Source organism: Muntiacus reevesi, chromosome 7, assembly GCF_963930625.1.
Source record: "Muntiacus reevesi chromosome 7, mMunRee1.1, whole genome shotgun sequence".
In the NCBI taxonomy this organism is placed as follows: domain Eukaryota; kingdom Metazoa; phylum Chordata; class Mammalia; order Artiodactyla; family Cervidae; genus Muntiacus; species Muntiacus reevesi.
Window position 1 is genome coordinate 69,134,708 of NC_089255.1, and position 20,790 is coordinate 69,155,497.

At 40.6% G+C, this 20,790-nt stretch overlaps 1 protein-coding gene across 2 annotated transcripts in view; it reads right to left on the reverse strand.

The window, feature by feature from the left end:
• The window catches only part of RTN1 (reticulon 1), a 240,725-nt gene that overhangs the window by 3,872 nt on the left and 216,063 nt on the right, over nucleotides 1-20,790 (reverse strand). For both annotated transcript variants that reach the window (XM_065940613.1, XM_065940614.1), the window contains 5 exons: nucleotides 10,575-10,782; nucleotides 7,764-7,902; nucleotides 6,263-6,332; nucleotides 5,710-5,756; nucleotides 5,566-5,624 (listed from right to left, as the gene is read on the reverse strand). In XM_065940613.1, coding sequence (XP_065796685.1) covers nucleotides 5,566-5,624; nucleotides 5,710-5,756; nucleotides 6,263-6,332; nucleotides 7,764-7,902; nucleotides 10,575-10,782 — 523 coding nt within the window. The remainder of the gene's footprint in view (nucleotides 1-5,565; nucleotides 5,625-5,709; nucleotides 5,757-6,262; nucleotides 6,333-7,763; nucleotides 7,903-10,574; nucleotides 10,783-20,790) is intronic.

The window sequence follows — 20,790 nt, forward strand, 5'->3', positions numbered from 1 at the left end:
GCTGGGAAAGATTGAAGGCAGGGGGAGAAGGGGATGACAGAGGATGAGATGGTTGGATGGCATCACCGATTCGATGGACATGAGTTTGGGCAAGTTCCAGGGGTTGGTGAAGGACAGGGAAGCCTGGTATGCTGCAGTTCATGGGGTCGCAAAGAGTAGGACATGACTGAGCGACTGAACTGAACTGAAACAGATGAATAGACCTTGTTTTCAATAACCTTTTGATTTGGACTTCATACATCTATTAATAACATCTAGACATGCACTGATTTTTAAGAAAATGTCTCAAGCACGTAACTGACTCATATTTGTCTGTGAGCAATTAACCAATGAAAACCTCCAAGTATTTTTTATACATACTATTGTTGTATCCTATCTCATCTCTACCTCCTCCTCACATTCTGTATTTGTAAAGTGGACTTTTTAAAAACCTAAGCTTGTGGAGACACATAGTTTGGAGTCCTTAACATAGAGATAATCTTTGAGGCCACAGGACAAGGGATGAAGGGTGAACCAGAGAAGGAAGAGCCAAGAGAAGACACTGCGAGAAAGCAGCTGAGTCAAGCAGTGCCTGGGGTCAAGGAGTGCTTAACGGCAGTAACCATAAAGAGTGTCTGAGAGGTTGAGAAGGTTGAGGATCCAGTGACGACTGTAGGATTTAGCAATACGAAGGTCACTAGGACCCTGACAAAGAGAAACTTAAGTGCTCAGGGTGCAGGCTTGATGGCAGTGAGGTAGGGGGAGAAGCAATAGAGACAGCAAGGACAGAAAGACTGGAGAGATTATGATCGTGGAAATAAGCCAGAAGAGGCAGAAACTGGTAACGCAGCAGAGAATGTGAAACATTCCAATAGAGACGCCTTAGGTCTGGTCTTCTCCAAAGTATAACATATATGGTTTAGTTTTGAAATGCTTTTAGAATATCACAGTAGACTAAGTGTTAACTAATTCTACTTTTCTCCCATTGCAGAAGTCCTTTAAACCACATCTGTGACAGTGGCCAACTAACTTTTATGTGAATACTTGAATGGGTGTCAGTGAGCTTACTGTTTCACAGGGCAAATGGCTTCATTGTTGAACACTCTAATTGGTACTGTTTCCCCTCATGTTTCATTCAAATCTCAGAACTTCTGGCCTTTCCATTCATAGCTCTTTAGAGAAAAAGAGAATGATTGCTTCTTTCACGATGTTAGACCTCCAAATATATGAGGATAGTTATTGTGTTCTTTTAACGTTATCTCTTTCCCAGAATAATCATCTCCAGTAAAGTTTGGTTGTCACTCACATGACTGTCAGATTTCCAATACTTCAATACCCAGTTATCTTTCAGACATGACTTCAGTGTATAACTGCAGCTCTTAAAATGTTCAACTCTGAAATGTAACACATCTATGGAATGACAATATGGGATATGAAACAACTGTGGCCTCTTTTGATTTTGATATATACTTCTATTAATAACATCTAAACTTGCATATATTAAAAAAATATGCCTCAGTACATTACTGACTCATATTTGGCTGTGATCAATTAATCTATTTATCACTCACCCCCCAGGTATTTTTTACACATACTATTGTACTCTATCACATCTGCCCCTCTTTTCATTCTATATTTGCAAAAGTTGACTTAAAAAAAATCTAAATATAGGACTTTGCTTTCCCTGTCAATTCAATTTCATTTTATTAATTTCAGTTCAGCATTCTACATTACTCAAAATCACTTAATTCATTTTGAATCTTGAGCTTGCTATCTTCTGAATGTGCTTTTGCTCCAAGCTATGTGTCACCTAGAACTCTGATGAGTATATTTGATTTGTCTTCACATAGTCATGTGAAACACTGGTATGGAAAGTCATGGAGTCAAGGGCAGAGCCCTGTGTCACAGTACCACACCTCGCCCTGGACGGATTTTCGGTGAACTAATGAACATCCAGAGGGTCTACTATTTCAACATTCTGGCACTCTACCAATTGTGCTATAATCTGGACTGTACATCTCCATTTTCTCCTCAAGGACACCAGGAAGACTTTTCAAGTACCTCAATGAAACACTAAGGAAGTGTTGTTAGGTGTTATTATCCCCAGTTAGGGGCTCCCCAGGTGGCACTAGTGGGAAAGAACCCACTTGCCAACGCAGGAGATGTAAGAGACTCGGGTTCGATCCCTGGGTGGGGAAGATCCCCTGGAGGGGAGCATGGCAACCCACTCCAGTATTGTTGCCAAGAGAACCCCATGGACAAAGGAGCCTGGTGGGCTATACAGTCCATGGGGTTGCAAAGAATTGGACACGAATGAAGTGACTTAGCAAGCATGCATCCCCATTATAGAACTGGAAAACTGAGACACAGGGAGGTTAAATGACCTGGACAGGGTTATCATTCACTCAGTATAGGGGTGGGAGGGGCATCAAGGTTTCCTGCCTAGTCTGGGACTGTCCTCCACACTCACCATGAACTGATCTCTAAGCAGTGGGAGTAGGATGACCATGATTATGATCACTGAATATTTATTGAGTGCTCCCTATGTCCAACTAAGAATGCTTTACAGACACTGTCTTTTCAATGTATAGATAAAGAAACAAACTCAGGGAGTCAAATAACATTTATAATGAATTCATATAACTAAAAAATGCCAAAAATGGACTCAAGCTAGTCTATCTGATTCCAAAGTTCCTGTTTTTAACTGTTTCACTAAAATGGTGTGAGTTCTTTTGGTGGAATTATTCTAACATGTAATCAGAATTTCAGAGGTTGAAGAAATCTTAGAGGTAAGACTCCACTAAGAAATATCCTTCAAAATTTAGTGTCAGGCAAAACAGATTCTCTTGGAGAACTGCTGTTTAACTATGTAACTTATCCAGTTTCCCTTTTTTTATTTTTTAAAAATATTTTATTCCTATTTATTTATTTGGCTGCACTAGGTCTTAGTTGTGGCATGCAGGATCTTCAGTCTTCATTATGGCATACAGGATCTTTAGCTGCAGCATGTGGGATCTAGTTCCCTGACCAGGAATTGAACCCAGACCCCCTGCATTGCAAGCATGAAGTCTTAGCTACTGAACCACCAGGGAAGTCCCACTCAGTTTCTCTTTTTGTCCTTAGTTTCCTTTCTTTTCCTGTTCAGATCATTGATTTCCAATTTTAATTTAGCCAACCATATTGTATACATATGTTCATACATTTTAGTTTCTGCCATCTCTCCTTTCCTTCTATTTTAACAGGCTTATATCCCTACCACTTTTGTTTGAATTCAGACAGCCTCCTTGCTAATTACCACATCTCACTTTCCAATCCTCCTCCCACTAGACTGCCATAGTAATCTGTGCAAAATACAAATCTCCTGCATAGGAACATCAAGGGCAGGCTATGTCCTGTTGAGTCCTAACTCCTTAGGACATTCGATACTTGGCCCCAGCTTCTCTTTCTAGGCCCTTTCTAGTTCATCTTTTCATTCATTTAAGCTTTAGACACACTGGTTGACTCACTGCTCCCTGACCCTGACCTACATTTTCATGCTTCTGCCTCGACCTGTGTTATTTCTTCTTGCAGTGTCATTCCCCTCATCATCCACCTGATGAGTGTTTACCATCCTTCAGGGCTGCTATAGACTGAATGTTTATGTCCTATTGCACCTCATCACCCAACATCCCCAAATTTATATATTGAAACCTAACCCCCAATATGTTAGTGTTAGGAGGAGGGGCTTTTGGGAGGTGATTAGGTCATGAGAATGGAGCCTTCATGGATGGGATTAGTGCCCTATAAAAGAGAACCCAGAGAGTTTCCATCTACTTCAGCCATGTAAGGACACAGACAGAAGTCCTCAACAGAACCCCGCCAAGCTAGCGAGGGCCCTTATTTTAGTGACTTTCCATTATCCCCAGGTAAGAACAGTAGTTTCCTTATTTCTCCCACCTTAACATTTTACACAATTCTACTTTCATTCTTATATTGTCTTATGGTTATTTCTTTACAGTTTTGTCCGTACCCATAGGCTAAGAGCTCTGCTAGGTGGGATCATCTTATTCATCTTTATACTCTCTGTATCTGTTAATGAAATGCCTGGAAAATAATGTCTTTTTTTTTTTTTTGAAGCAAGCAACTAATCAATAAAAAATTAAGAGATGTGATTTGTTCAAGATCCTCAAACTAAGTACTGAACAGTTGAGGCCTAAAACTTCTATCTTCCAGTTTCCAAGCTCCTATTCTGGTGTCCTTTGCTGTCACTACTTAACACAGTTCTAACTGCCAGAAGGTCACCTAGGAAGTTCATTAAAATATAGATTATGGGTGCCTTATCCCAGGAATTTTATTTCCATAAGTTTGTTGTAGAATCTGGGAATTCATATTTTTAATAGGTTCCCCAGGTTTGGCAAATACCAGTCTCATGTGATACCATGCTGTCATTTCCTAATAGAAAGTAATAAATATGTGTCTATAATCTGCTGATTTTTACTACATATTCATTGCATATGTGTTAAGCTGATAATTTCAGGCATTTTGAAATGTGCTACAGATCTGATACAGATCCACATTCACCATGAATTTAAGAGGAAGAATATAAACAATACATAATAAAAACAAAAATCTTTATAAACTTCAGGAGAGAACTGTAACTGATGACACACAAATCAAATAGCAGAGGAACGTTAAGTGCTTGCTTTTTTCTTACTTGTTTTGCTCTGTGTATCTTTGACTAGCTAAAATACTTCCATTTAATTCTTACTATCATCTAGGTCTAGCCACATGATTCTGGAATTCCTGGAGAGAAACTCTAGTATTTCTTGGATGTGTATTTACAGTCAAACTGAGGTCAGCTTTTGATTAAAACAGAATCTTGAGTAATAATAACAACAGAAAAACTTCATTTTAGATTAAGACATATCTAAAGATACTAATTTAAGAATTAGGGAAAACTACTAAGTTAATGACTATATTAACTGTAGATACTTTTATAATTGGAATCATTATCTCCTAATATATAAAGTAGCCATAAAGTAGAGTCCATTTAAGACTCAGGTTTAAAAAGCAATGGTATTAATAAACTAAGCAAGCACACACACTTATTGAGTTTAAATGGTGTAATCTAAAAGGTAATAAAAGTTCTCAAGATTAAAAAGTGTTTTGTTTTAAAAATAATTTCAATGGCTTAAAAATTAGTGATATTTATTATTTAAAAGTTGAAAATGCTAGCACTTTTATTTTGATTAACCTTCTAAAATTTAATTTTACTTTTCTGAATCAGGCTTCTTTCCTTCCTCCAGTCCATCTTATTCTTGGACATAAGCCAGTCCCCAGACAGACATTAATATCATTCATTTATTAAAATTCATTTCATGATACCTGAAATAAACCACTGAAAGTTTTGTTTAATTGGAAGTTTTAAAATTTATACTTTATTTCTGAAATAATATATTTGGTAAGGGTATAAATATATGACTCAAAGAAGTGAATGATCATAAATCAATCTATTACTTTATTATCCTTTTATTGCTCCTATCTAATCCAGTCAAATGCCTGCCTAAGACAGTCTCTCCTTTTTATAAATTGCACTATGCAACTTACTTTGCCACAACAGCATTTATGTGAGTCCTCACAAGTCCCAGATATTGGTCAATCTGTGCCTACAAAGAGGAAGAAATCATGAGCACATCCACAGTTCACAAGGTCAAAACTTAACATGAATGTTTGACATCACATAGAACTTACCTGGTGCTTAACATACACTACAGGTAGAGTAAACATTGAAACCACAGCTGGGATGAAAAACAAATATAGTATTAAAATTAGGGTTATCAGTAGGAACAACCTTATAGATACATTTTTATATAGTTATGTGATATAATGACATTATTTGCAGTAGCCAGCATTCTAGCTAAAAGATGGCAGGGTTAGTTCATAAGGAAAACAAAAAAATGCTGAAGCCTTCACAAATATTAAGTCATTATTCCTGGAATGAGAGAATGACCTCCTAAGATAAAAATGATCTTCTATACATAACACCATTGAAGCAGATATATATTTGAAGCCAGATAAAACCAGCTATGGTTGAAGAAAAAGAAAAAATTTTAAGAACTTTATATTTTACTGTGTAATATATTGATATATTATGCTCTTTAATTGAACCATGATGGTCAGGGAAATGCCCTGCACTCAGAAAATGTGGAATTTGTTGCTAGGAACCCATCCAAGCAAGTTAACAGCCTGGGGAGATGGTCACAGAATATGTGAAGGGAGACATAACACACTTTTCTGTCCTTACCCATGAGCAGCAGGGTCAGGCCATTGAAGAGAGCGCCAACATAAGTCAGGAGCCACATCAGGACTGCAAACTAACAAATGAAATGGTGATCAGAGCTTCTAAACCCATTATGACAGATAGGAGTCTCATTTCATTGATTTCTTTAGATTAAAATTTGAGCCAAACGACATCATGGTTTCAATAGGAAGTATAAGAGCATTTAAAGCTCATCACAGAATTACTGACAGAGGATCCAGTCTTTACTTGTCTCAGAACCCTGTGGATCTCCTTGTAAGATTTAAGGGACTCAGTGAAATAATAAACTAGGGCAGGGGTCAGCAAACTGGCCTTGACCTGTTTTCGTATAAGCCCACAAGTTAAGAATGAATTTTGCATGGTCAAATAAAGTTAAAACAAAAATAACATTTTGTATAACATGTGAAAACGATACGAAATTCACTGTTCAGTATTCATAAACAATGTCAGCACACAGCCACGGTTATTCATTTATGTATTGTCTTTGACTGCTTTTCTGCTATAATGACAAAGTTGAGTAGCTACAACAAAAGACTGTGTGGCCCACAAAGCCTAAAATATTTACCATGTGGCCCTTTATATAATAGATAAGATTTGCTGATCCCTATTCTAGCCCACGATTTTCACATTACAGATTTAAGTAGACATGTTACCATAAAAGCTCTAAGGTAAGTAATTTTAATCTCCCTGCTCTCTTTTTTAAGTCATTATTTGCCAAGATGTTATTCCAGTAAAGCACCTTGAGCATCAAGGACTCATCACTCACTTTCTTTCTGCTCTTTCTTCCTCATTAAGGAGCAGCCCATGGTACAGATCCCTCCCACTGCTCTGGGAGAAAGGAGAACTGACAGAATCCTTGCCTGAGCTCCCACCCCTCTGCTCATGACCCTGTTGAGTCATGACTGATTGACTTTGGTTTTCCATATAAGCCATGTGGTGGTCCTAGCAGCCTGTTCCAAGAAGCCCAGTGAGTTCAATGATGGAACCAGGAAAAACACCCAGGTGCCCCTCCTCTACACTTCAGGGGCTCATTGTCACAGCCCACACAGGTCTTATTATTAGCAGAGTACAGCGTTTCTAAGAAAAAGCATGTGTATTTTTCACATTCCCTAAACTAGATGTTTATTTTAAAAATAATTTTAGGAATTTGAGGAATTGAAAATGGGAACAAGAAGCAGCCTGGGGTAATGTAAGTAGTACAGAACTAAAAGCCATGTAACCTGGGTTTGATCCCAGCTGTTAGTGACTCACTGGGCAACCTCAGGCAAGTGTCTTAACCTCTCTGAACCATAGTTTCAGCATCTGTAAAATGATGACATTAGACTGGATGAGTTCCACGGTACTGTACAGCTGGACATTTTCAGACTCTAGAATATAATTAGCACTTACTTTATTCTCCATCAGGTGGAAGTTTATAACATTATATGTACCTTTAGGGAAAACAAAACTCAAGATTGTCAAATGAAACGGGCTTAAATGCTCATACTTTTAAGGAATCCACCAGGTCCTGGACAAGGAAGAGCCTCCTCAGTTCTTTGAGCGTGTTGTTCACGTAGAACTGCAGGCAGTCTGTGTACTTCTGAATCTGCTCCTGAGACAGGGTGATCTCGAGCTCCAAGTAGGCCCTGTCAACAGAGCATCCCCACAGAGAACTCCATCAGAGGGAATCCTGAAACAGCTGTTTCCCTTCTCCAACTCTGAGGACCACAGTCAGGTCATCCTGAAGGATTTACAGAAGGCTGCAGGGCGCCACACCCACACCCACAGTTAGTACACTGGGGAACACAGGAATCATGGCACTCAGCGGGGGCAATGTGACTGCTTCCGTCTCTCATAGGCAGCATGATAGTGTGAGCTGATAAATCACAGCAACTGGCTAGGAGCAGAGAAAAGTCAGTCCCAAATCAGTTCACTTGCTGAATTCTCTGTATATCTGGCTCACTAGGCAATTGTGAAAAGTTCTTATTTCTTCTTGGCTGCATGAAGATGAATTGTCTTTTTAAATAATTGAGATATCTCAAAATCTTAGCTCAAATTTTTTTTTTAGCTCAAAAATTATTATTTCTCATCAAGTCTCTAAGATTTCATATTTAAATTCTGGAAAGGATTTTTAGGTTTTATTCTAGAGAGCTCTGAAAACACAAGTGACCTGGGACATATTAAAATGCTCACTGGTTCTAGTAAGAGTGGTATTTTTAGTTCAAAGGGTTAATTTGAACTCTTGGGTAGATAAACCAGGCTCTACAAATCTATAAAAATCAATCGATTGATCCTCCTGTTTTGACCATACTGGTTGTGCTCCCTGCCCCCCCTTCCCCGCTGCCAATGAGACCCATCCTCTTTCTCCTTCCTTTTCCCTGCCATGTTGTCTACTTCTAGAGTTCTAACAGTGCTCACCTAACTCTGAGGATTGAGAATTTTTATGTTTGGCTTTTTAGAAAAATAATCAGAAAAGTGGATTTGTCTAGCTGATATGTTTTGATTCAAAATGTACTCTGAGTGAGATATTCCTTTTATTGATAGAAACAAATAAGCCAAAGGAACGTTTAGGTTTTAAATGTGTCTCCTAATGGAAGATAAAGTAGTTGAGCTAATTACAGTTTGACTCTTGGTCCTACAACTGGGTAGTTACAGAAGAAATAAGACAAGTGAGAGGTAAGTCCCCAGTGTAACTTGACAGTCCTGGATCCAAAAACGTGGCAGAAGCCAACCTCTCTTGTATGGCTAAGGGTAAAGGCTGGAGCAGGACAGGACTCTAATGGTGTGGATCCTGGTCACCGGCGAGAGTCACTGAAGTAGGCATAGTATTCACCCTGGTAAGATGACACGCCACTTCTCTATTCTTCCTACCTTTGGGAAGGCAACCAAGTTATAGCCCAGAAGACCCATTAACTCTGCATTAGAAGAAGGCCAAATACATTCCAAGGGTGAGGATGATCAAATTGTAACTGTGTTTGACAGTGAGGGCAGGAACCAGAGCCTGGGAAGTGATGTGTGAAACATGGCATTTTGCCTTTTGTCGACAAGGCCCTGGCATCTTTTCCTTCTTTTAAGAGCCTGGTGCCTTGAGACCTTGATTCAAGCTGGCTGATGAGGCTGAGCCAGGGAGGATTCAGAGGCATCCCCCGGGAATCACTGAGGTTGGCTCAGAAGCCATTATGCAGCAGTATCCATAGGTCTCATCCAGGATGCAGAAACATCCCCGTTATAGCAGGTGGGGACACGTGTAGCGGGGCCCGCAGCAGGTGATGGTATGCCTCTGACAGTCAGTGCTAAAACACCCAAGGCTTACAAGCTAGAATCTGGAGTAAACTGGGGTGGAGTTGGGGAGCATGCAGCTGGCAGTGCTAATATCTCCCTCTGCCACATTTCATATATCCTCTTAATACACTGCCTTAAAGAAACCCTCCTCCTCAGTGCTCATTTGAGTCAGGTTCCCCTGTATTAAAATACAGAAGAGGGTACATAATAGTATTTGATTGTGAGTACATAATACTATAACAGATTCTGAGGAATGAACTTCACATCCCACAGAATTTGACCCTTTGACATTAAACTTCTGGAAAGAGCACAGAAATAAAAATCCAAACAAACAAACAAACAAAAAATCCAAACACCCTGGTTCTGGCTCTGTGCTATTTACTTTTGAGCAAGTCACTTTACTTCTTAGAACCTCTGTTTTTCCATCTGTGAAAAGGGATTATAATGTTCTGCCTTCATCACAGAGTTGGGAGAATAATTGTTGAAACACTTTAAATCATAAAACACAGTTTGCATATAAATGAATTATGATTACTATGAGAAGTAATTAAATACAAAAGTAATATCAAATATAAATTAAAAGTTTTCACATTTCATAAATTCACCCACAAGAATTTATATTATATAAATTACAGAAATGTATATTAAAGATAAATATTTAACATCTAATTAGAAGTGATTAAAGTTTTAAAAGCTCAATAAAGCAGTAAGCATTAGACTAGGGATGAGTCTGCTTTAGAAATTTAACAGGAATATTTGGTATTAAAAGACAGTGTTAAAGGAGACTCTAAGAGGCCTGTTAAAGGTCAAAAGAAGCAGGACCCAAAGTGCAAAGATGGTGAAATAGAGGTCAAGGAAAGAGCCACGTGAGAGGCGGGGCAAGGGCTGGTTAGAGGCGGGGCAAGGGCTGGCTAGAGGCGGGGCAAGGGCTGGCTAGAGGCGGGGCAAGGGCTGGCTAGAGGCGGGGCAAGGGCTGGCTAGAGGCGGGGCAAGGGCTGGCTAGAGGCGGGGCAAGGGCTGGTCGTCGGGCACTCACTTGAAAGGGTGACCCTCGTCGGTCTTCTGCACAGCTTGTAAAACCGACTTGTAGATGCGGAAGCTGATGGTGGCTGAGAGCGCGGCGAGGGCCAGGTAGGCCACGACGCTCACAACGCTGAACTGGGTCAGGGAGAGGAGCAGCAGCAGGCAGCTCCCGAACACCACCCCCGTCTGCTTGATGTCCCTCCAGTACAGCAGGTCAATAGCTGCGGGGAGGAGACACACGGTCACACAGAGCACTCAACATCGGCAGGGCCTTCAGCGAGCTGCCGCGGCTCGTCCCACGAGGCCACGGCCTCTCCGGGTTCTCACCGGCTCTTGGGCTCCTACACATGGGTGAGCACACGTAGCACTGCGCCTAGGGCACTTACCATCCTCCCGTTTTGCTTTGGGAGCATCTTTTCCATCCCTGAGGTCAATTAGTAAATTCACAGATAAGAAAAGGCTGTTGAACCTCCAGTGACAGTATCTCCGTGAGCAAATCTCAGTGGGTTACAAGCGTGGGCGTCAGTTATGTGCCTCTGAAACAAGACTGAAAATTCAGAGGACTCTGAAGTACCTGTTCTCTTCCTTTGGATGGCATTGATGGCATGCATCTTGATGCCCTGCTTACAACTCAGTGTCTCAACAGTGGCCCAGAGATGAGCACGTCACTCCACACATGTCCCTGCTGCTGAGAAGGGGTACTAACCATGAAAATAGAAGTGGAGCCCCAGAAGCACGTCAGCCGGTCTGGGAGACCCCAGGCAATGCCAAAGGCTTCTGAACAGAGATATGGCCTACCTCTAAAATGAGTAAAACCAAACATTAGTAGTTAATAGCTATCTCAAGAATCTCTGGAGCTGACGTTTGGGTTAAACTTTTGTATCATATGATTTGTTTGCTTACATTCTTGTGACTTAAAAACCTGGGATATAAATTTCAAAATCTACATTGTATCTATCATTCAGTTATTTCTCTCTTTCAACTTAGAAACAAAAAATTAATTCAAAAGAATAAAGCCATAGTATGACTTCAAATATGATGCAAAATGGAAATATTTGGAATATTCCAGTCACGAGATTATGAAAAAAGCATAGAAGACTTGCTCAAGAATGTATGCAAATTTGTTCTCCAATTAGGCAAGTAACATACGGTTTCTTTTTTTTGGAGATACAATTGACATAACATTGTGTGAGTTTAAGGTGTACAATATGTTGACTGGATATATTTATATATTGCAATACAGCAACTGAAGGCAGGAGAAGGGGGCAACAGAGGATGAGATGGTTGGATGGCATCATTGACTCAATCAACATGAATTTGAGCAAACTCTGAGACATAGTGAAGGATAGGGAAGCCTTTACTATAGTAAAGGATAGTTATTTCTTTTTTCTGGTAAGAACATGTAAGATCCAGCATCTTTGAAGTATGTAATACAGTATTGTTGACTATATATATTTACTTTGCTGTGCCTTAGATCCATCAGACTTCTTTATACTAGTTGCAGGTTTATACCCTTTGATCAACATCTCCCTAACTCCCTTTCCCCCCAACTCCAGTAACCACCACTCTATTCTGTTTCTATGAATTCAGCTTCTTCAGATTCCACATGTAAGTGAGATCCTACAGTGTTTGTCTTTCTTTGTGTGACTTATCTCTTTTAGCATAAGGCCCTCAAGGTCTATCCATGTTGTCACAAAAAATGGTTTTTATAGAATATTACACAAATTCTCAGAAAAAGAAAATAAGACATGAAATTCCCATCTTACCACCAAATGAAAGTGGCTGTTGCTCACACTACCAGCTTCATGTGCAGCCTAAGTGCAGGCACCTGGTTTAAGGCAGTAGTCATCAGCTCAACAGAAAACAAAGGTGACTAGATTGAAGAAAGCAGAGAACTGCTCCCATCATACTAGCTGAGACACAGTATTGGGAAGGTCACATAGCCTAGTGACAACCCCATGCTGTGGAGAGGATACAAGGAATGTTGCGAAGTATTAACCCTTGAACCAGACTAACTCAGGCTGGATGGAAGGTATATCAGATCAAAGGCTTAAAGTGGGAGGGGGGATCTTTTATAACAGGCTGAGGATACTCCAGTAGTCTGAAGCTGGAGAGAGAATTTACTTCTGAACTGATCTGTCACTCACTGCTATCTATTCCCCACTCACCACTGCTTGGTCTACCAGTGATATTAACTCACAAAGATTACAATAGTCAGCCATTTTGTTAGGGAAAAAATGTGTTCCCTTCCTCCTAGAACACTTCTGCAGTGTAGGAAGGAGAGAAGATCACAAGCATGTTTTGGGGAGAAACAAAGATTTTTTTCCCCCTCTAGTTTGAGTGGTGCTGGTTCTACAAATCAGTTTCTTGGACAAAGTGAAAATACTGGTGCTCCAAAGTCTCTCTCTTTCCCCAGCCCCAATCCCTAGCCCCAGTCATATTGACATTGACATTTCACTATTAGAAATTCATTTATTTGGAGTAATCCTTTTAATCTTCAAAGTATTTGTTGTCTTTTTTTTTTTTTTAATGCAAAGACCTAGAAGGGGATATGTCATTAACAAAAAATTTGCATGAGTTCACTAAATGATTTTCACTTCAGAAGAGTTGTTGAGAACAGAGTACCAAAATAATAATCCTTTTTGGGCAGAGAATAAGGATCTTTTTGAAGATATGACACAAGAAACCCCTGTGCTCCTGAGGGTAGATGACAAAAATGAGAAGAAATCTCCAAAGAAGCCCAGCTCTCCCTGTTTTGAGTGGCTCGGGAGACAACAAACTGAGATAAGCCTAGGAGTCTAAGTGTAGCTCCCAGGGAGCTAGGAGCCTCCTATTGTTTACCTGCTAAGTTCAGGAAAGGGGAAGGAGACCAAAAAGGAGACTAAAACATCACCATTACCAGCAGTGTTACTGCTTCCATGTTTGTTCATTTATTCAGTATTTATTGAGCAAGTACTAAGTGCCAGGCTTTGTGCTAGGTGCAGGGGTATCAAAATAAATAAACTGTCTTAAAAAAGAAACTCACATGTAAATAAAAAAATTGCAATCTTCTGTTTTATGATGCCCACCGACCTCCATGACAGACATATTTAGAGGCAAACACCTTTTAAGACGGCATGATCCGTGCTATGGGAGCACACAGTGCGAGGGGTGGTAGGCTTACCCACCCCTGAGATGATGTAAAGGGGCACTGGGGACCCTGCAGGTAGTTTTCGGGCAAAGAGGAGATAGAATTTGCTTTTTCAAGTGAATTTCCATTTAACAAATTGCATAACACCTGTTAAAAATGATGGTGGCCTCTAGAAAAGCCTTCCAAATCTCTGGGCCCCTGTTCAAACAGCCTGAGAATGGCAGGCACCAGGTAGGGACCTACTAGAAGCAGCCATGGCAGAGAACACTAACTGTTAACTAAGCAACTGGGCTTCCCAGGTGGTGCTATGGATAAAGAATCCAATGCAGGAGACACAAGAGACCCGGTTTGATCCCTGAGTGGGGAAGACCCCTGGAGGAAAAAATGGCAACCTATTTCAGTATTCTTGTTTGGAGAATCCCATGGACAGAGGAGCCCAGCAGGCTACAGTCCATAGGGTCGCAGAGTCAGACACTACTGAGGTGACTTAGCATGAAGTAGCATTAGTTTGGTGTAGGGTAATTATACAACAGGTCCTTCAACCAACTTTTAAAATTGCTGGAGTTTTCTAACTGAGAGGTTAACAAAAGTTTATCTTAAAACATCAATGGGAGGTTATTCTGGGTACTTTGTGACATAATTCTCTATTTACAAAAATTCTGAAATATTCAAAGCACTTTCACATATTACTTCATTTAAACCTCATGATAAACTCCATTATACAGGCATATAATAGGTGAGGGAACTGAAGAAACTCATATACTGACTAGTTGGGGCTTCCCTGGTGTCTCAGCAGTAGAGTCTGCCTGCTGATACAGGAGACTCAGGGTTGATTCCTGAGTGGGGAAGATCCCCTGGGGAAGGAAATAGCAACCCACTCCAGTATTCTTGCCTGGGAAATCCCATGGATATAGGGATCTGGCAGATTACAATCCACTGAGTCACAAAGAGTAGGACACGACTTAGTAACTATAAACAACAACAACAACATACTAACTAGTTAATAGGAGAAGTAAGAGCAAACCCTAAGTTTGATGTGTTTTTCAGAACAGTTGCCTCTGTTCTGTTATGTGGTTGGAAGTTAACTGTCGCCCAAAGTATGCTAAATTAATTTGGGACCACTTGATTACATTTAAATCTGCTTCCAGAACTAGATATTTATAGTGATTTTTCTCTTTAAGGGAAATAAAGTCATTGTCAACAGTACACAGTTACTGGTCATCTGTTATTTAGTAAGCATAGGCATGAAGAGATCATAACGTTCTGTTCCTGCTTTTAAGGAACTTAAGATCTAGCTGGGAAGGCTGAACATTCATTTTTTAAAAGTGCTGCATCAGTGGCAACATATCCTGTGTTGTCAGCAGAGGCAAAAGCTGAGTTCAAGAAAGGGACAGTACTGGGATTGATGAAAGAGGATGGGGGATGGTTTGGGAATGTAGTGAACAGTTTGTTAAGGAGATGGGGTGAATAAAAGGAAATATGAAGGATTAGTTGACAAGAATGATGACTAATTAGCTGTGGGAGAAAGGAGGAAGAACTAATTAAGGGGCAAAGCAACATTTCCAAGCTGGGTGATAGAATGATTAGTATCAGTGACAAAAATAGGAACTCTTAGGGGAAACTGGCTTGGCAAAAAGCTGACACTTCTTGTTTTTATATCTCCAGGTTCCACTGTGATGACATCAAGCAGGGCATTTTGACACAGCCTGAGGCAGAGATGGGACAGGGATCACAAATGCGATGAGGCTGACAATTACACACAACACAGTAATTTTTTAGAGGCTTTGAAATAAAATGATTTATTTTTACAGATTTGTCACAGTAACCCTGAGCTAAAATGGACATTAATATCCATGTGATATTCAGATGGATATGCAGAGCAGACAAGTGGAAGTTCTGGGCTGACATTTAGATAAGAAAGAAGAAAGAAAGTGAAGTTGCTCAGTTGTGTCCAACTCTTTGGGACCCCACGGACTGTAGTCTGCCAGGCTCCTCCGTCCATGGGATTTTCCAGGCAAGAGTACTGGAATGGGTTGCCATTTTCTTCTCCAGGGATCTCCCCGACCCAGGGCTTGAACCTGGTTCTCCCACATTGTAGGCAGATGCTTTGCTGTTTGAGCCACCAGGGAAGTCCCTCTTAGATAAGAAGGCTGAATATTTACATTTGGGTGTATTCTGAGTGGAAATGACGATTCAAGCCATGAGAGGAGAGGAAACCTCTGGGAGAGGAGAGAATAAGGGATACAATAGAGGGACCCATAATTCATGCTTTACTCAAAGGACTGGATAAAGCTGTAAAAGAAGCCCTGTGTAGGGTGCTCAGGGCCGGTGCACGGGGACGACCTTGAGGGATGGGATGGGGAGCGAGGTGGGAGGGGGTTCAGGATGGGGGACACATGTGCACCCGTGGCTGATCCATGGCAATGTATGGCAAGAACCACTACAATATTGTAAAGTAAATAGCCTCCAGTTAAAATAAATATATTAATTAAAAAAAAAGAAGTCCTGTCTAGGTATTAGAAAGGGTCCCTCAAGAGTGTTGGTTATGGCAGTCAAGAAGAAGAAAACTTCCAGAAGAAAGGGGTAGGCTACAGTGTGGGATGTTAAAGATGCAATGAAGGAAATGAGAAAGGACCCCTGGTTTTGGAGACTAGGAAGTCACCCATAACTAGCACAGAGTGAGGATGGAAGCTCTATCACAAAGGGTTGAGTGAGTGGAGGGAAGTTCAAATTAGTAAAGAAGATGGTAAAGAGAATGGTAGTTCAGGAAGCAGCAATAAGCAAATTTCAAGGTTAAGTAAACTTGGGAATGTTAGTGGAAAGGGGAGAGATGAGATCCTGGAAAGAGGAGATATTTGTTTGAACAAAGTAAAAGAAAAGGCAGGGAAAGGATGGGATCGGTCACAGCATTTTCTTCTCAAAGAAGGAAGAAGCATGAAAGGCTGGATAAAGATGGAGGAAGATTTTGTTAAAGGATAGGCATAGCTACAGATAATATAACTGAGGAGGAAAGAGAACATCATCAAGTGGCTCAAGGTGGATTTACTCAACTCTTCTCTGGAAAATGAGTCCTGAGGCTCTCTCGAGACTGAGGAGGATAGAAGCAGGGCTTGAAGAGATTGGGAGAGGTCCAGACCTGCACTGTTCAATACAGCAGTGATGAGCCATAGTAGTTACTGAATACTTGAAATGTGGCTAGTCTCAGTTAAAATACATTGCAAGTGAAAAGTACATGCCAGATTTCAGACAGTATAAAAAAAGATATAAAAAATATCTCATTAATCCTTTTAATAGTGATCTTTTGTTGTTGAAAGGTTTATACTCTAGGTATGCTGGATTAAATACAGTATATTATCAAAATTGATTTTTCCTGTTCCTTTTTGCTTTTTAATGTGACTACTAGAAAATTTTTAATTACACATGTGGCTCACACTATATTTCTATTGGACAGAACTGATCTAGACAAATACAGTCAGGACTCAAGTTAATAAAGGACTTCCAGGAAGCAAGAGGGTTTGGTTAGAGTCAAGGATCTCTATGGATCCAGTTAACAGGCTTAGAGGTTGAGCGCTCTGATCTGTGGATGGTGGGGCTGGCCCAGATTTGTCAGCTGGCACAGGGGCATGGTTAGAGGAGTCAAAGATCCAAGAGGACAGAAGTGAAATGAACCACCTTTGGCTCAGGCTGGGAATGACGAGCAGTGAAGATCTTTGGGAACTGATGGGCTGGGAGAGCAGCAAGGGCTGTGTGTGGCAGGAAAGCCAGCAAACAGTCTGAAGTTTTGAGGATTCAGTGGGAAGGGTAGGAAGTGATAAAGTGTGATCACATAAGAGAATTTCTGTGTTCCAAAGTTGCTGTATAAATGCCAATTTTTCACATTTTAATTTTGCTTAGAGTTATGTAAACTGGTGTAGGAAGCTTTATAGTACCTTGTCCAGAAAAATCAGTATTTGAATAAAGTTTCCTTAGAGCCCAAGTAAGAAAAAAAATAAGCAGTTCTGTAATTGCAGCAAATGATCACATGTAGCCTTTGGACACAGTAATAGATGGCTTGTCTTTTCCTTCAGTTCAGTCAGTTCAGTTCAGTCGCTCAGTCGTGTCTGACTCTTAGTGACCCCATGAATCACAGCACACCAGGCCTCCCAGTCCATCACCAACTCCCGGAGTTTACTCAAACTCATGTCCATTGAGTCGGTGATGCCATCCAGCCATCTCATCCTCTGTCGTCCCCTTCTCCTCCTGCCCCCAATCCCTCCCAGCATCAGCGTCTTTTCCAATGAGTCAACTCTTTGCATGAAGTGGCCAAAGTACTGGAGTTTCAGCCTCAGCATCAGTCCTTCCAATGAACACCCAGGACTGATCTCCTTTAGGATGGACTGGTTGGATCTCCTTGCAGTCCAAGGGACTCTCAAGAGTCTTCTCCAACACCACAGTTCAAAAGCATCAATTTTTCGGCACTCAGCTTTCTTCACAGTCCAACTCTCACATCCATACATGACCCCTGGAAAAACCATAGCCTTGACTAGATGGACCTTTGTTGGCAAAGTAATGTCTCTGCTTTTTAATACGCTATCTAGGTTGGTCATAACTTTCCTTCCTCTTCCTTCAACATCCTCCTAATACAGGAAGAGTTGACTCATTGGAAAAGACCCTGATGCTGGGAAAGATTGGGGCAGGAGGAGAAGGGGATGACACAGGATGAGATGGCTGGATGGCATCACCAACTCAATGGACATGGGTTTGGGTAAACTCTGAGAGTTGGTGATGGACAGGGTGGCCTGGCGTGCTGCAGTTCATGGGGTCGCAAAGAGTCGGACACGACTGAGCAACTGAACTGAACGGAATACAGGAAGGCTAGGTGAGAGTTTAAACAGCTAAGTGCACATTCACTAAGACAGGTAAATTATTGTTTTGCTTTGCCAATTATAAAAATCACTTTGCTAAATACCAAGGAGCAATGAAACAAAATGGGAGATCAGTGCCTTCTATCAATCTAATAAACAGACAGGGCTTAATGAATTCATCTTGGTCCCCAAACCACAGGTGGGAGCTCACACTGCAGCTTGCCTGAAGCTGACTTAGAACTGATTCAGTCAGGGGTGGACTGGAGGATTTGAAGAATCCTAATCTCAAATGCTGAAATCAGTGCTACCCTCATTTCCATAATCTGGGCAAGAAAGGAACAATAAAACAGAAGTGATCCAAGGTTTGAATTAATACCTAAATGGAAATAAAATTCAATGTCAAATTTCTAGGGAGAAAGCCTTTTTGCAGCAGTCCTAAATTTTCTGGATTGGCACCTTATTTTAAATGTAAAACATTTAAATGTAAAATTAAATGATCTAATAGTGATGCCAGTATTCAGAAAGTATATTAAAAATGTATGAACTGAAAAGACAGTGGTGCAGCTATTCATATTCTATGTATGAGGCAAAATGTAGACAATATGCCAAGTCACCTCAGTCGTGTCCGACTCTGTGTGACCCCATAGACTGCAGCCCACCAGTCTACCCCGTCCCTGGGATTCTCCAGGCAAGAACACTGGAGTGGGTTGCCATTTCCTTCTCCAAATGGCAATAAATTGTGCACAATTATCTGCATTATTGCACCATATTCTTAAATGTATTTATTTATATTTCATCTTGGTCTAGAAAAGATTTCAGGTAGCACTGCACCACTTATTATGTGACAAGTTAGTGCTACTTTTTAAAAGGCAAGGTCAGAAAATGTGTGAGATTCCTGTTTACAAATGACATCAGTATTTCAACAAAAGAACTGTTGACAAATGATATAGTGGCTCAGTTGGTAAAGAATCTGCCTGCAATGCAGGAGACCAGGTTCGATTCCTGAGTCAGGAAGATCCCCTCAAGAAGAAATGGCAACCCATTCCAGTATTCTTGCCTGGAGAATCCCACTGACAGAGGAGCTGGGCAGGCTACAGTCCATTGGATCACAGTTAGACACGACTATGCGACTAACTTTCACTTTCACCTGACTTTTATATTTACTTTTTTAGCAAGCTTCCAATAATTGACTACCTTGTAAAAAGGATTACAAGGCTAAAAAAATCTCAGTTCTTTACAACTCAGGGTCTAAAGCAGTGACTATGGGACTTCCTTGGTGGTCCAGTGGTTGGGACTCCACACATCCACTGCAGCAGGCATGATGTTTGAACCTCTGTTGGGGAACTAAGATCCTGAAGGCCATATGGAGTGACCAAAAAAAACCTAATGATCATAATAAAAATATCTTTTAAAAAGTCCATTACTTTGATTTTTGTTAGGTAAATAAAATATCACCACAAAAAGTTAACAAGAAGAAACAGTAGTAACTATTCCTACTTTATTCCCTCATTTTGCCATTAAACTAGAGAAACATAATGGAAATAGATGTAAGAAAATACTTTAAACATACACAGAGACCCTCAAAGATGACACTGGTCAACTAATCCATGAGTTTCATTTGCCATGAAACAGTCTTCTACATAAGGTAAAATTTAAAAAGGTAATGCAGGAGCCCTGAATTCAGAGGGGAAATTGCTAAAAGAGATTTTTGCAGATAAGGTTCCTGCAGTGATTTCATTTTCTAGGTCCTTCCTTCACATCTTTTAAATGCAGTCAAATGACTGCCAAGAGAAAAATGCCAACATTATTTGTAGACAGTTAAGTAATTCAGTGGATGTTTTGAAAGGAAAGATACATTAAGCCTGGTGCGCCATATAGACAGTAGAAGAGCACAGCTCTTAACCCACACAGGTGATCTACTCTAACCAGCTTTGGCAGAACAATGGGAAATGAAGGATTTTACTGCCAAAGCCACAGCTAGCAACAGTCTCTGGGACTTTTCTTCCATGGGACACAAAAGCAAACACATTCTTCTAACGACTACCCTTCAGATTAGACTGATAATGTAAAGTACTTTTATGTTCATGTAAGATTTATCACTTTCCTGGACAGCTGAATGGGACTCCTGTTTGCTAGTTCTAACCACTAGGGTCACTGCAGAGTTAACACAGTGATGCTTTGGCCACTGTCATCTTGGTAGAGTAAGCCTGGCACATTCCATGCTGCAAAGTTAACACAGTGCTGCTTTGGCCATT